Raw genomic sequence first — 15485 nt, 5'->3', positions numbered from 1 at the left:
TGACACTTCCCCCTCCTGTCCTGCTGCCCCCCTCCTGTCCCACTGACCTCCTCCCATGACACTTCCCCCTCTAGTTCCGCTGCCCCGCCTGTCCTGCTGCCCCCTTTCATCCAGCTGCTCCATTCTGTCACACTGCTCTTTTCATGTGACACTTCCCCCTCCTGTCCCACTTCCCCTCCTAACCCACTGCCCCCCATCTGTCCCACTTCCCCCCCCCCCGTTTATAAACGAATAAATTAATTTGGACTCTTTCATCCTTTGGTCTGATGCTCCCTACCATTAGTGCATGTTTTTTTTTTCTGGTAACCTGCTGTGGTACCCACTGGAGGGTAGCCTTGTCTGTTGTGAGCAGCCTAACCTGAACCAGTGAGCTCTCTGAATGGTATTGCCCTCCACTACTTTGTATGTTTGTTTTGATCAAAGCCCCAGCACCTCTTGAATGCTTTTTTCTTCATTAGGTCTATCTGTGTAATTCAGGTCAGTTTCCTTTTCAGAATAGAAAAGAAATTGGAGTGGGTTTTGCACCAAATTAATTAAGATCTCAGCCGTTTTAAGTGGGACCTGGAATGCGGGATGTGAGTTGTCCGCAGACCGCTGACATCCCTCTTTCTGCTCATGCAGCTATTACACTACATGAGCAGAGCCTGCAGAGTTAACAGACTTCCTCCTACCTCCTACTCTCAGCTGAGCAGGGAGAGGCAGGCAGAGAGATCCAGAGCATGCAGCTGAACTGCCCTGTGCTGTGCCTGTTGCATACACCACATAAAACATGGAATATATGGCTTATAATAACAAGGGGGCTTCCCACACTTTTGTTAATTTGGCTCAGGACTTTAGAAGAGTGGCACAAGTAAAAAGCCTGCACCACTCTCAGTTAATTCCCTACACAGTTGTCCAAATTATACAATGGCCAGTGTAAAAGCACTCTGGTCAGGCGCTGCACTCCATATTTCACTTAAAGTGTTACTAAACCCAGTAATATGAAAATAGCTCATCCGCCCCCCCACAGTGCCCACAGCTTCTAAATCTTTTTACATTAAAATATTGCCACTATATACCTTTTTGGATTATCTGTATACCACGGTCACATAATAAACTGCACAGTTTCTCCAGTGCTGAGAGTTCAGGTAGGAGGAGATTTCCACTGCAGCCTGTAGACACCCCACATGTGTGATGCCAATATCATGTGACCTGGCTATCTCTGAGAACAAGTAATTGTTCTTTCCAGCATAAAAGACACAACTGAGCATGTGCGGGTTGGCTACCCTGCCTGTGTTAGCTGGCTTTCCCCAGATAGACAATGCAGGAGGGAAGGATCTATGCATATAGGATAAAACAGCCTTTTTACACAATGCAGAGGATTAACCCTTTAAGTTCCACAGTGAGTATAACAAACATGCTATGCTGCATATACAGACAGATTTTACTGTTGTGGGGTTAGTAATACTTTAAGTGCAGCACAACAAAAGGGGCTTCTCTGGGGACTTATGTGTATTGTTCTTTTTAGCCAACAAATGTGTTTCTTCCAGGCATCAAGGAGTGCTCAGCTGGCAATAGGATTACACACTGCCCTCATGCTCATGATGAGACGTGTGCGGTTTTTTGTTGACTCAAAAAAGCTGATCAGCTTTGAAGGAAGTTTTAAAGTCTTTCCTGTGACAACACAGGTCAAGTGATGTAATTACTATATATTCACATCAGTTTTAACATTTATGAATCATTCAAGTCAACTGGATGCTCCAGTGAATATAATGTCTATACTGTAGAATAGCACTGTAGTTAGTATACATGCCTTTTTGATGTTTCCAATATTCCTTAGCTGATTTTTTAACAAAAACAAAAATGATTTCAAATCTTCTTCCTCCAAATCTCCATTGATGTCTACCAATAGAGAACTGCAAAGGTAAGAAAAAAAACTTGTAAATCATTCATATATATTTCTTAAAGTGATTGTAAACGATCATCTTGTAAAACAACCCATTCAGTTTAAAATAGAAATGAAAGGCAAAACATTTTTTTATAGATATAAAAAACATTATAAAGATCTTTTTTCCCTTTTTTTATAAGTGATCACATTCCCTCTATCCTCAGCTGCATAGGAACTGGGGGAGGAGAAGCAGCAGCACGCTAAGCATCCCAGTGAATGGCTGTGCAGGGGGGGCGTGTCAGGACACGTCCGATCATTGGAGTATAGCACACCGAGTTCCCAACTTAGCTAGAGAACTGATCAAAGTGTGCTCTCCTGCTTAGTGTGGTCAGTTTTTAATAGGTAAGCATGGGGACTAGCAGGGGATTTCACACAAAGGAAGCAATACAAAGAGAACAGGATACTTTCTTATACAAGTACACAGTACAGCAGGCAAATATCAGGAATATGAAGTGTTGGGGTAACAAACACTTTAATTCTTGGTTTAGCTTGGTCAACTTTCAAAGTAAATAGACATCGAGCCAGACGTGAGCTGCGGATCATGTGACTGGACCGTAGAGGGCTGAAGACAGGTAAATATACATATATTTTTACACAGGTTAGGCAGCATAGGTAGCAGGAGGGGGTAGGGAACATTTTTAAACACAGTTGGTGTTAGGCAGGAATTCTACTTTAAGGTATATGTAAACTTATTCAGTTTAAAATAGAGATGCAATGTTTTTTTTTTTTTTAAGTGATCACATAACCTCTGTTCTCAGCTGCATTAGAGGATTGTAGAGGTGGGGGTGGAGACTTTGAGGATGGGGGACGTGTCAGCAAGAGGCCGAGAAAGAGCAATACACGGATCTTCTCAGTAAAGAGCTGTGCAAGGAGCGTGTCAGCTCAAGTCTTGACCATTGGAGGATAGGCAGGCTGTGCTCCCAGCATAGCCTGAAAACTGACCGTCCTGGGATGGATGTGCTCTCATGCCTAGCGTGGTCAGTTTGGAATAGGAAAGCAGGAGGGGCTGGCAGGATCACCAGGTATTTCACACAGAGCAAGCAATACAAAGAGAACATGATACTTTTTAACATAAGTACATAGTACAACATACACATATTAGTAATATAAGATGTTGGGGTAACAAACAATTATACAAAATACAATGCTGAAAATACGTTTGCTTAAAAAATGCCATTTCAAAATAGGGCAACAGAAAATATTTACCTGTAATCTGAAACTATTCTCTTTTGTTTCATTATCATTTGTTCAGCTTCAATTTTTGTCATGTGTAGGTATTTTTTTAGAAGATCAAATCTTTTCACCAGCCGTAACACTTCTACTATTCCATGTACAAATTTTTCATTTAATTCACATAACAGCTCCCGAACATTTGTCTGAGTTGTGATGTCTCGACAAGCAAACAATATCATGTCTCGCTCCTCTGCTTCCAACTCTTCCTCGATCTGTAGAAGTGTTGCACTAGAAACACAATGAATGCTCATCACAGTAATCTGCTGCACAGAAGAGTCAACATGTAGAAGATAAGGTGTCCTTTTATGGAAAAATCTTTCATTTGGGGCAAGCTATAGAAAAAGCAGAGTAGAAAAAAGTAAATGGAGAGATACCAGATTTTTGTATGACATCAAATCCTATATACACAAACGGGTGAAATGACAGGTTTTTTTATTTATTACTTTTATTTCCTGAAAACAGACATCTAAGGTAGAACTCCTACAACAGAAGCTGCAAAGCATACAATCCCGCAATTGACCAATAACCCAAACTGACAATATTCATACATATACTAAAAAACATATAATAAAATCGAATAAAACCTAAGATGCACTTAGAACACTAGCACTCTCGCCTAGCAGTAAGAAGGGTCGCTGGTTCGAATCCCAACCATGACACTACCTGCCTGGAGTTTGCATGTTCTCCCTGTGCCTGCATGGGTTTCCTCCGGGTACTCCAGTTTCCTCCCACACTCCAAAGACATGCTGGTAGGTTAATTGGATCCTGTCTAAATTGTCCCTAGTATGTATGAATGTGAGTTAGGGACCTTAGATTGTAAGCTCCTTGAGGGTAGGGACTGATGTGAATGTACAATGTATATGTAAAGCGCTGCGTAAATTGACAGCGCTATATAAGTACCTGAAATAAATAATAAATAAAATATAGCACCACACACTGACAGATCTCCAAATCAGGTCAATAACCCTAAAAGCTCTTGTGAGGAGCAAACTTTTTGTGATCACAGCAGACATTGCACTGCAGTGGCGGCTGGTGCTAAACTATTTGGGGGGGGGGGGCGGTGGCAAACAAACCCCCCCCCCCCCAAGTCCGCACTCACCCTTCCAGGGTAATGGCGCCGTGGTTTCTCCAGCTTCTCCTCCTGCCTTCTGTCCTGATTGGCCGGGAGGAGAAGCTGGAAACCAATAGCGAATATTAATTCGCTAGTGTCACAAGTGGGTGGGTTCGGGCGCAGTTCTATTTTGTTCAGACGGCATCTGCATCCAAGGCTCTTTTTTAACTTTACAGGTCTTAACAATTACATTTGATATAATTAAAGTGGTTGTAAAGGCAGAAGGTTTTTTATCCTAATACATTAAATGCATTAAGATAAAAAAACCTTCTGTGTACAGCAGCCACCCCAGCACCCCCTAATACTTACCCTGAGCCCCATCTCTCTCCAGAGATGTCAACGATTCCCTCGGCCGTCCAGGACTCTCTTCCTGATTGGCTGGGGCACAGCCATGGCACCATTGGCTCCCGCGGCTGTCAAAGTCGTTTAGCCAATCAGGGGAGAGAAGGGGTGGGGCCGAACGGCAGCTGCGTGTCTGAATGGACACACGGAGCTGCAGCTTGGCTCAGATGCCTCCATAGTAAGCTGCTGAGCTATGGGGCCACTCGTCAGGAGGGAGGGGCCAGAAGCAGCAAAGAGGGACCTGAGAAGAGGAGGATCTGGGCTGCTCTGTGCAAATCCAACTGCACAGAGGAGGTAAGTATAACATGTTTGCTATTTAAAAAAAAAAAAAAAAAAAATACAAGACTTTACAATCACTTTCATACTGATTCATATCATTGTGAATAAAAATCAATGATTTAAAAAAAAAAAAAAATTTTTTTGTTAATTTAAATCATATTTTTTTTATTTAAAATAGATTTTTTTTTTTTTTTTAATCAAACTTATTTTAATAAAATGCTTTTGGAGCAAAGATCTACCTAAAGATAGTTTTCTATTTAAGATACATTAATAATTTAGTTTATTCAGCATGAAATGGAGCTTAGTTATGTAGCATGAGGCTGTATATTCTGCAATATTTACATTTTTGGTAAACTAATTTACTGAATCCAAGCTCTGCAAGCTGAGATAACATGCACTGCATTGATGCATTCACACAATTTCACAGTAACCGTGAGATAAATCAAAGTTCAAGAATATTCCTTTATCCCATTGTTTTGCAAATCTATGTACACTACAAACTGTATGAATCGTTTCTGATATCGCTGTTTTACTAACCTGACAGCTTATTATTATATATAGGAAACCTTCATTTTGTTTGCAAATATTAAAGATTCTAACTACCAGCAAGAATAAGCCCTTACATTTAAAGAGCACCTGTCATTTCAGATCCATCATGGCAGCGCATGTTCGTGGGCATCCACTCACCTGCTGCCGCCACGTCCCTCACCTTGTTGTGTCACTGCCGCATCACCAGCCGTCCCATTAAAGTGAATGGGACTGATGGTGAGTCAACAGCGGATCATAGAAGGAGCCACTGCGGGACAGAGATAACAGTTGCTCTTTAAAAATTATGATTTAAAATCAAGTTGATTTAAATCACTAGTAAAAAGGCTTGATTTAAATCGACTTGATTTAAATCAAATCCACCCTGATTCATATTAAAACTAAGCTTTATTTGTAAGTTTCATTGTTAATGTAATCAACCAGCCTTAATATATCCCACCCCCATGGTGTTTAAAAATAGAAGGACATGGAGGAGCAGGGAGGGAGGGTAATGTCATTTACCACTGTGTATACGTGCCCACATTTGTGACTCTATGGTTATTTGGGCTGCACAGATAAGAAACTGTAGGAAAAAAAGCGCTTAGAAGGGAACTGAAATGGAGCATGCTCAGTAGACAACAGCTGGTCTACACAATCTCAGGCTGCATAGGGGAGACAGAGAAGATGGGAGGGTCAACTGAAGGTCAGGATGAACCAAGTATATTTCAATCTACACAAAACAAATTTAGTGGCTTTGTGAGTATGCACAATCTGTTATATAGCATGTAATGGGAGTTTTTCATAGCCTGGGTTTAATGACACTTTAAAGTGGATGTAAACCCAATGTCATCCTTTCTAAACTACTGCCATAGGGGTTATCTATAAGGATATACATGCCTCCTGCATGTATCTTTACCTATCAAATGTCTCCCCTCTGTCTGTTATGAGACCCAAAAAACTAAAGATTCTATGGGCGGGTCTGTTGTCTGGAGCTCGGTGGGTGGAGTCGTGATGTCAGTAGACTCCCCGCCCACCTCTACACTCCCCTTGTCAATATGCATTTTCTCCTGTGTATTTCTTACACTGAACTTCTGCTATGATCTCTAACATCCAGTGAAAAGACAGGAAAGTAACCACATGACTTCAGAATGCCCAATCATGCTGAGGTGTGGAACAGCCAATCCTTGCAGAGGTGCTGAAGAAAGGAGTGGGGGAGGGAATTAAAAAATCATGCCTGTGTCTTAGGCTGTCACTCACAGCAAGGGGGAGGATTTGACAAAGTTTTTCTCAGTTTGTCAAGATTTTTCTCACTGAACAATAAAAGAGGATTGCTCAGAGCTGGATTAACTCTGTGTGGCAAGACTGGGCTTAAATGATAGGAAATCTTATACTCTACAGTATGATATAAAAAATAAAATTTTTTTCGGGTTTACATCCACTTGAAGGTAAAAACCCTTTAGCCTTTATGACCACTTTAAAGTGTGCTGCATTAATGAAGGCTTAAAAAAAACAAAAAAACAGACATGACCCATTGACCTTTTGTTAATGCAGTACACCACAAGCATGCCATGTGCTTTGTGGTGCACTTCGCTGTGGGTGCAATACTATTTACTGTAATAGGGCTCTGGGGTTCCATTCATAATGAATAGCACAGTGACAGACCACAGTTCCATTTTAATGGTTAAATGCAATGCAATATCATGCGCTAAGATGCACTACCTTAACGGACGAGGAACAGACATGACCCTTTTTTTAACTAAATGCACCCAACCCACTGTATGCGCGTTGTGCGCTTCAGTGCGAGTGTAATGCAGGCTGTTGTAACATTGTGCTGGGGTGCCATTAGAAATTAACAGCAAATAACTGTGTGCTGTGGTGCCTTTCAAAATGAATGGCACCACAATATACTGCACTTTGTCTGCTAACGTGTGGTAATTGTTTGAATGAAAACCAAAGTTCTTTTGCTAACATGCATTAAAAAAAATAACATTTGAATTATGTTTAGCATCAATAAAACTACAAATGTAACACCCTACAATTTTACCTAGAAAATGTTACAATCAATTTGGTACCCAGGCACAACTATTAACATCAATTCTTGGTATTTTTCCTGAGTAAATAAATATCAAATATAAATTATTAGCTTGTTTAACCATAACTGTAGCTCTATCAGTGTATATTTATTACAAAAAAAATAATAAAACCTCACAGTGTTCCACAATATTTGGCCAGGTAAAACTAAAAGGGAAATATCAGCACCAAATAGTATAAAAATGAAAGAGTAAAGGAAAAGAGTCCCACAAATTCTATCGTTTTTATAACCTGGAGAAACAGCTACTGCAATCTGCTATGTGAACCACAGAGAACATCTTCTACAAATCAAAATGACATCCAACCTGTAAGTAATTAGGACCATGTTACACCAGCAACTTTTCGGCAGAGATTTGTAGCACCTACAAATCTTTCTGATTATTTTCTCCAGTGACGACAATGAATAAAGTGCATCCATGGAGATACTAAAGCTGCTTCCAAATGTTGCAGAAAAGGCAATTGCTCAGCAGCTAAGTTATAAATCGCTGTCAAATGACTGTTCACCAACTGAAATGCCTTTTTCTCTAAAGTCATTTTTCCTAATGTTATCAAGCAATACAGCTTTACAATCAGGGTTTCATGCCTTTTCTTCGGTTATAATTTCAAAATAGTGTCTTAAATACTCACCTCCTATATATTCTGCTGGGCACATTCTTCTTCGCATAGAAAGCATTAGCTATTCCTTACTGAATTATTATCCTTTTAAATTCACAAGATGGTATACACGTACGTACGCCTACATCGAAATGCAAATGTACTTTGGAAATGAAAGCGAAAGAACTATCAAATGTAAAAAAAAAAAAAACTCCATTACATCATATGCTTTGGTAATGGGGGTTTACAACTCATACAAACTCTTCTCCCGAGCCATGTTTAACCATATCATTTCAGAAAGAAATTAATACATTCATACATTTCTAAATCTTGCCACGATATATGCTCTGAGATAAAGAGCAAATTCATTTCCCAGGGTCTTCTGATATTATTGATAGTAGGAAAACCATAAAGGACAGCTCCATGATTTATCTATGGAAAGGATGGAAGGAGGTGCAATGTGTTGTTATCATTTTCTCTGTGCTTTCATTTACAAGGACAGAACCTTGTGTGAAAGGAAAGGTCCTTCCAGACTTGTCTTTTTTGAAATGTGTTTTTCTGGATATTTTTGTTGTTATTCTGTCTCTCACTCTTAAAATAAACCTACCATTCAAATTATAGACTGATCATTTCTTTGTCAGTGGGCAAACGTACAAAATCAGCAGGGGATCAAATACTTTTTTCCCCTCACTGTACATACAGTATGACAAGACAGGATAGATGTAGTACCAACACACTGCCAATACTAGGAAAAAAATTGTGAATTGTGAACAAAATGTTTATCATGGCCATGTGACTATGAAATACTATGACATGTGAGCGCGACACACCTATGAGTAAGAAACATGGCACCTTGCAGAGAATGTAAGGCCAGATGATAGTAGTATAATTTATGAGCCATATACAAACAGAAACTCAACTATACAAAAGTGTGGGGAGCAGGGTTGCCAACCTCCCGCAGCATTTTTTACTGACAAAACATGGGAAATTTACTGGCGGAGCACCAGTTTTACTGGCAACCAGATAAATTACAGAACTCCTATTGAAAACTAACAAAGTGAATATTTAAACAGTATAAACATGATATGTAATCACTAACAATACCTATAAACAAAGTAATTTGCTTGATTTGCACTTAAAATGCCAACACAGCATGAAATGATCAGCCCCCGATATTTATTGGCAGTTGTAAAAAAAAATCCCAGATTTTTACAAACTGTCAGTAAATTTACTGGTGGTTGGCAACCCTGGTGGGTAGAGCTCAGCAGACAGCTTGTCCATTCAGAACACAGTTCTTGTGCTGTGTGCCTTTCCTCCAGTCAGCTCTCATACACAGTTACTGCAGCCCCTCTGCTCTCTCTTCTGTGCTTCTGACAGATGATGAAAGATTTTAATACTTTGCTGATCTTTTAAATGGGGTGTAGGTGTGATAGACTCACCCGGGACAGAGGCTTTTGGAGGGGACTGAATGCTAGCCTCTTGCCTACTGACTATGGGCCCTGACATTTGAGGGCGCTACAAGCATTTTAGGAAGATGTTTTGTTATGTAATACAAAAGGACATTATTAAGGAGGCCATGATGGTCTCTGTCAGCTTGGGACTCAGTAGACAGATGTGAAAGGAACGCTGATTAATAAGATCTGGAAAACCCTGGGTCTCCTGTTGTCTACTAGTCTGAAGGGTCTTTCATCTATTGTTAATTGTGCTAATTAATAAACCTTTGTCTCCTAGCAAACTGTTGGGGGATGTGTTTATACTTGTAATAATGAGTATTGTAAGTTGTTAGCTCAATGCCAGACAGTCTGTTGCTGAGGGTCTCCTGCCATTGTCTGTTTAATAAGGTGTTCTGTGTTTATACATAGGATAATGTATAATGTACTCTGCTTTACCCCTGTTGCGGGGCAGTCTGTTCACCTGGGCTGGTTTAAGTGCTGCATTAATTAGCGTGTTAATTATATCACTGTCAGATAGTAGTTGCTAGAGAAGGGGAGAGTAGCCAGGAGTCAGCCTTACCTCGTTATCTAACCCATTGTGTGATGTGTTGGGTAAATATTTGGGTTATTGTGTATGTGGGGGACTGACATACTTTTCAAGTGTATAAAAAAGCCTCTATCCTTGTCCAATGAAACATTCCATGTTCCAGTTTGTAACTGAGCTAGTCTCGCCTGGTTCTTGGTTACAATATGTGGCTGTAATATCTGATATCTGAAGGTCCAGACTGGAGGAAGCAGTGTACTGATGGAAGCACTCAAGCGGAGTGCGACGGGGTTCCCTGACATAAGGGAAGATAAAACTGCAGATAAACAAGTAAAACCTATGTAGGAGGATTTGCTTCAATTCAAATCAAATCATCTGAGGCTGTTAACTTCATTGGGTATATGTAAGATTTTACAACCACGTTAATGTAACTTATAACCCAAATCAATCATAGATCTTCTTATAGCAGTCGAGTCCTGACTGTCCTGCATTAATAGAATCTCCTACATATTATTATTTTTCTTATGATTGAAGGATCAATAAAGTTTTTTAATGTTACATGTTACACCCATAGTCAGGGTGTTACACCCATATGTTACAGATGCACCAGTCTCTGCACCCCCCAATCCCCCATTTTGACAGTAAGCGGGGGATCTTTTCCCCCACTTGCTGTCACAACCTACAGAAAAAAACCTGCGGCATTCATTCACAGAGTTCTGTGAATGTGAAAACTACAAGTACCGACAGTCTTTGCAGCCAGGGCTGTCTTAATGAGAGGGCACACCTGGGCACTGCCCAGGGGCCCCAGCTGCATGGGGGGCCCCTGCACTTTCCCCAAAGCAGCTGGTCCTTGAGCCCACACTGCCCCGAAATTGGGGGCCTCATGATGGCACTGAGAGTGATGGATACACAGGGGAGGCAGGCATTCAGCGGTGCACCGTGCTGTGCAGAATGATACCTATTATTTCACAGCCAGCAGGAAGGGGCAGGGCCGGAGTGCCAGTGATGCTCTGACACCACCTCATGCAGCTTGAATGCTCGGGACTCGAAGGCTGCGGGGTAGGAGCTGGAGTAGGATCTGCTGATTCGACAGCACTGAGAGCCCACCTGCAGAAGTAGCATTGTGGATGGTGTCATGGTGAGCCCAGCTGTCCAGCACTGTTTGCACCAAAAGGCTTGGAATGCCTGGAGGGATGCTCCCTCCTTCACCCCTCCTTCTGCCTGGTTGATTGGTATAGGTGAGTGCAGTGCTGGAGGTGGGCACAGAGCCAATAGTTTACATGCACTGTATCACCACTGGAAAAGGGGGTACTACATGGATGGAATAATGGTGCTGGGGGATATCAAGTGTGTATGGGGGAAAACAATGCTGAGGGGGTGATCTGGGGTGTATAGGGGGTAGCAATGCTTGGGGTAGCTTGGGTGGCTATAGTGCTAGAGGTATCAGGGATGTAGAGAGGCCACAGTGTAGGGGGTATCAGGGGTGTAGTGGGGTCACAATACAAGGGGTATCTTATGGTATATGGTTACAGTGCTGGGGGGAATATCTAGGGTGTAGAGGGGTCATAGTGCTGGGAGGATATCTGGAGTGTAGAGGGGTCAGAGTGCTGGGGGGATATCTGGAGTGTAGAAGGGTCAGAGTGCTGGGGGGATATCTGGAGTGTAGAAGGGTCAGAGTGCTGGGGGGATATCTGGGATGTAGAGGGGTCAGAGTGCTGGGGGGGATATCTGGAGTGTAGAAGGGTCAGAGTGCTGGGGGGATATCAGGGGTGTAGAGGGGTCAGAGTGTTGGGGGGATATATGGGATGTAGAGGGGTCAGAGTGCTGGGGGGCTATCTGGGGTGTAGAGGGGTCAGAGTCCTGGGGGGGGATATCTGGGGTGTAGAGGGGTCAGAGTGCTAGGGGGATATCTGGGGTGTAGAGGGGCCATAGTGCTTGGGAGGCATCAATCTAGCAGATATATTATTATGCACAGGACATCTTTGTTACTTTATGTATGTAGTATTTTCCCACTGTTTCTTTGCTGTGCAGAATAATTGTTCGTGTAGTTAATGCAGAGCTCCACCCAAAAGGGGAAGCTCCGCTTGTCTGCCTCCTACCTACTTGATGTCTGTTTACCTGCACTGTCTCCATTGTAGGGGTCCCAGAGCATTACTTTGCCCAGGGGCCCGTGATGCTATTAAGACGGCCCTGTTTGCAGCTGTCGCCTTATAGTTCTCAAAGAACTACCAGGACACAGTTGAGCACTTTAGCAGTTCACCTAGTCTTCCTGTCAGAGTGTGACTGCCTGCTCTTATCAGAGGTATGGGCAGACAACTACAAAGACAGTCCGCAGGACTATGGCATTACACCCACGATCTGCTGATCGTGGGTGCAATGCTTTACAGACTCCTAACAAGAAAACTAATAAATGCATATTTTTTTACCTGGAAGAAAAAATTGTATTTATTATTTTTTTTTGTAAAGGTGAACTTATCTTTTAAAGTAATATTGTTTTGTTTGCAACATTCAGGTGCCAGTTACCCTTTATTGCATTCTCTATAGGGATGTATAAAAAGTGGAAGCCTAGGCAGGAACTGCACACACTTGGATTATAGGTAAAGGAGGAAAAGGGCCCATCTGGCCCAAGCTTGGGGAAGAAACTTCAGATTTTATTCATGAAATGAAGTACAGAGCTAGCAAAGGATTAAATCCCATGGCATTCCCTGAAAACTGGGAATAATACAATTTTAGCTAATGCAAACAGGACATTATTTAAGGCTCTCCTTAAAAAAAGATAACCCCCAATGCAGTGTCAAATAATACAACATTCAGAAAAAAACTGTTTGTGGGGTCCCAGTAACCGTACAGTGGTAGCAAAATTAGGGGAAAAAAAATTAGGAGCTACGTGTGGACATTCATCCTACTCAGCATGTGATAGTCCAGGAAAGGTGACATTAACTACTAATCTCTGTATTAGGGTTGTGAAAATCCCTAATTATTCATCTTTGTGATTCTCATACAATGACTGATTATTAGAGTGTGATGAAACACACATACATAATTCAGTGTTTCCACCTTAAACCCAAACATAAACACATTACCCACATCTCACAGGACAAAAACCTCTCAGTTCCTCTTGTGTCATCAGATTTACAAAAGCAGCTGCAGGCAGTAAATAAAATCAGAGATCTTCTCATACAATTCAGAAACCACTGAACGATCACTATCAGCCGACAAAGGAACCTGGCAGATTAGAAAACCTTGCCCAAGGCCTCAGCACTACTGCAGTATGAAGACTGCAGACTTGGAAATATCCAGTGCACTTTCAAACGATACAAAATTGTGTCCCTGAAATTCCAGCTAACCTGAAACAAGCCAGTGGGTGGCCTGAATCGCAAAAGCAATAACTGGTTAAAAAAAAAGCAGCCCTGCTCATAGTAGACTTTGTTTCCTAATTGCATTTCACGTGTTAAAAGCAAACTAATTGGACAATACTAACATTAGGGTTTATAAGTTTCGATATACAGTAAATTTGAAATCTTTTTGTTACTTATTTACGAAATAGGGATCTTATACATAAAACATCTAACATGGTGTGCTTCCATGACACAGAGATTGAAGAGCATACTGGGCTTTCTAAGGAGAAAGCCCAGCATTGATTACTTGTGTTTTGACTGTTTCTGTCTAACAAACTCTATAGGTGGCATATACCTAGGAGAGAGTGGGGAGGTGTTCCCCCTACTCGGATTGCATCCAAAAAGACTCATTAAAGTAATATTAAACCCAGGACCCTTTTATCACTATATCTGGTCTCCCACAGTACACAGAACATGGAAATGCAATTATTTTAGTAAATCTAAACTGCTAAAATACCTTTTCTCAACAGTGGTATATAGCAGACCTGTGACTTCTATCAGTGTCTGGCTGAGCATGGGTTAAAGCTTGTAGGAGGAGTTTCGTTCTTCCCTGAATGTCCTGTGAAGCTGCATGACTCCTGACCCTCTGCCTGGACAATGCTGATTGGCCCTGTGCTGATCACATGCACCCTCCCAAAAAGAAAAAAAAAATCTCTCTAGCAATACACACCAACCCAAGCATGTGCAGAGTGCCTCCAAGGCGCTGTGCTATTAGGAGATGGACTGGGGACAGTAAAAGAAGGGAAGGATCAGAAAAGACAGGGTCAAACAGCCTTTTTTACACAATGCGGAGGATTAACCCCTTAGGTTCCACAATGACTATAACATGCATGCTTTACTGGATATACAGACTGATTTTACTGTTGTGGGTTTAGTAACACTTTAAGGGCTTGTTCAGTCACCTGCGTCTCTGCACCTGATCAATCACCACAAAGACACGTAGAGAAAAATCGTTTTTTATGTGCCTTGTTAATACCACAATGCAATATGATGCAATGCTAAACACATTTGTCACACTTCAAGGAAGTTAAAAAAAAAAACAATGCAATACGCCCCTCACTGCACTATACAATGGGCCTGTTAAAATGCTACATTTTAGGATGCAGCTGCTTTGAATGGACCATAAAAATTAGAGGAAAAAAGTTGCTGCTAATAGGAACCAATCAGAAAAAATTGAAATAGATCAGAAAAAAAGGAGTATACACAAGAGGAAAACCATCCTTTTTATTCATACATGTACATACATAAAGCCATCCTTTTTATTCATACATGTAATTCGGGCTGTATAATTCACATCAAGCAAAATCAAATTGGTATCAGTTATAGCCAGCATATCTACACCATGATTCAAATTTTGCAGAATAAATACACACATTTAATATAGAACTGTCATTCTCAATGCATCTAGAAGTTTCACAGAGATATTTGCAGGTGATGATTTAGAACAATGGTCATCAACCCTGTCCTCAAGGCCCACTAACAGGCCAGGTTTTATGTATTACATTGGGGAGATGCAGACTAGAATACTGCAATCGCTGAGCAGCAAATGATATCGCCTGTGATGTATTTCAGTTATCTTGAAAACCTGGCCTGTTAGTGGGCCCTGAGGACAGGGTTGATGACCACTGATTTAGAAGAATGAACTTATCAGTTAAGCTGAAAAGAAGAAAAAAAATGATCATATTTACCAAAACAGAAGCTTGGGTTGCATACAAAGCACTGGGAGATACACAGATTCAGCCAGAAGACGTGTCTAACAAATCAAGCAAGGCTGTGCCCTACTAACAGCCAACTAACCTGATATTACCATCCTTCGTGAATCAGTGATCCTAATAAGAGAAGTAAGGCATAAGAACTCGCAAAAGGCAAATGCACTTGTGATTATGTGGAAAATCCCTAAAGAAAATGATTTTGCTATAAGTTAAAGTTTTTAGCAAAGTCTTACACCAGGTCGTACACCAGGTCATGACTTCTGTAGAATTTATCATAAAAGTTTAATGAGAAATTG

General features: G+C 41.2%; 1 protein-coding gene across 3 annotated transcripts in view; it reads right to left on the bottom strand.

Moving 5' to 3' along the window:
• The window catches only part of CFLAR (CASP8 and FADD like apoptosis regulator), a 74215-nt gene that overhangs the window by 30093 nt on the left and 28637 nt on the right, over positions 1-15485 (bottom strand). For 2 of the 3 annotated variants that reach the window (XM_073633252.1, XM_073633253.1), the window contains exons 2-3: positions 3134-3492; positions 1793-1895 (exon numbers count right to left, since the gene is read on the bottom strand). In XM_073633252.1, coding sequence (XP_073489353.1) covers positions 1793-1895; positions 3134-3492 — 462 coding nt within the window. Of the gene's footprint in view, positions 1-1792; positions 1896-3133; positions 3493-8135; positions 8251-15485 lie in introns of those variants that run through there. The other variant, XM_073633254.1, reaches the window with a different exon arrangement.

Source organism: Aquarana catesbeiana, linkage group LG06 (assembly GCF_042186555.1).
Source record: "Aquarana catesbeiana isolate 2022-GZ linkage group LG06, ASM4218655v1, whole genome shotgun sequence".
NCBI lineage: Eukaryota > Metazoa > Chordata > Amphibia > Anura > Ranidae > Aquarana > Aquarana catesbeiana.
Note: the sequence above shows the minus strand (reverse complement) of the source record. Positions and strands in the feature narration are given on the sequence as shown.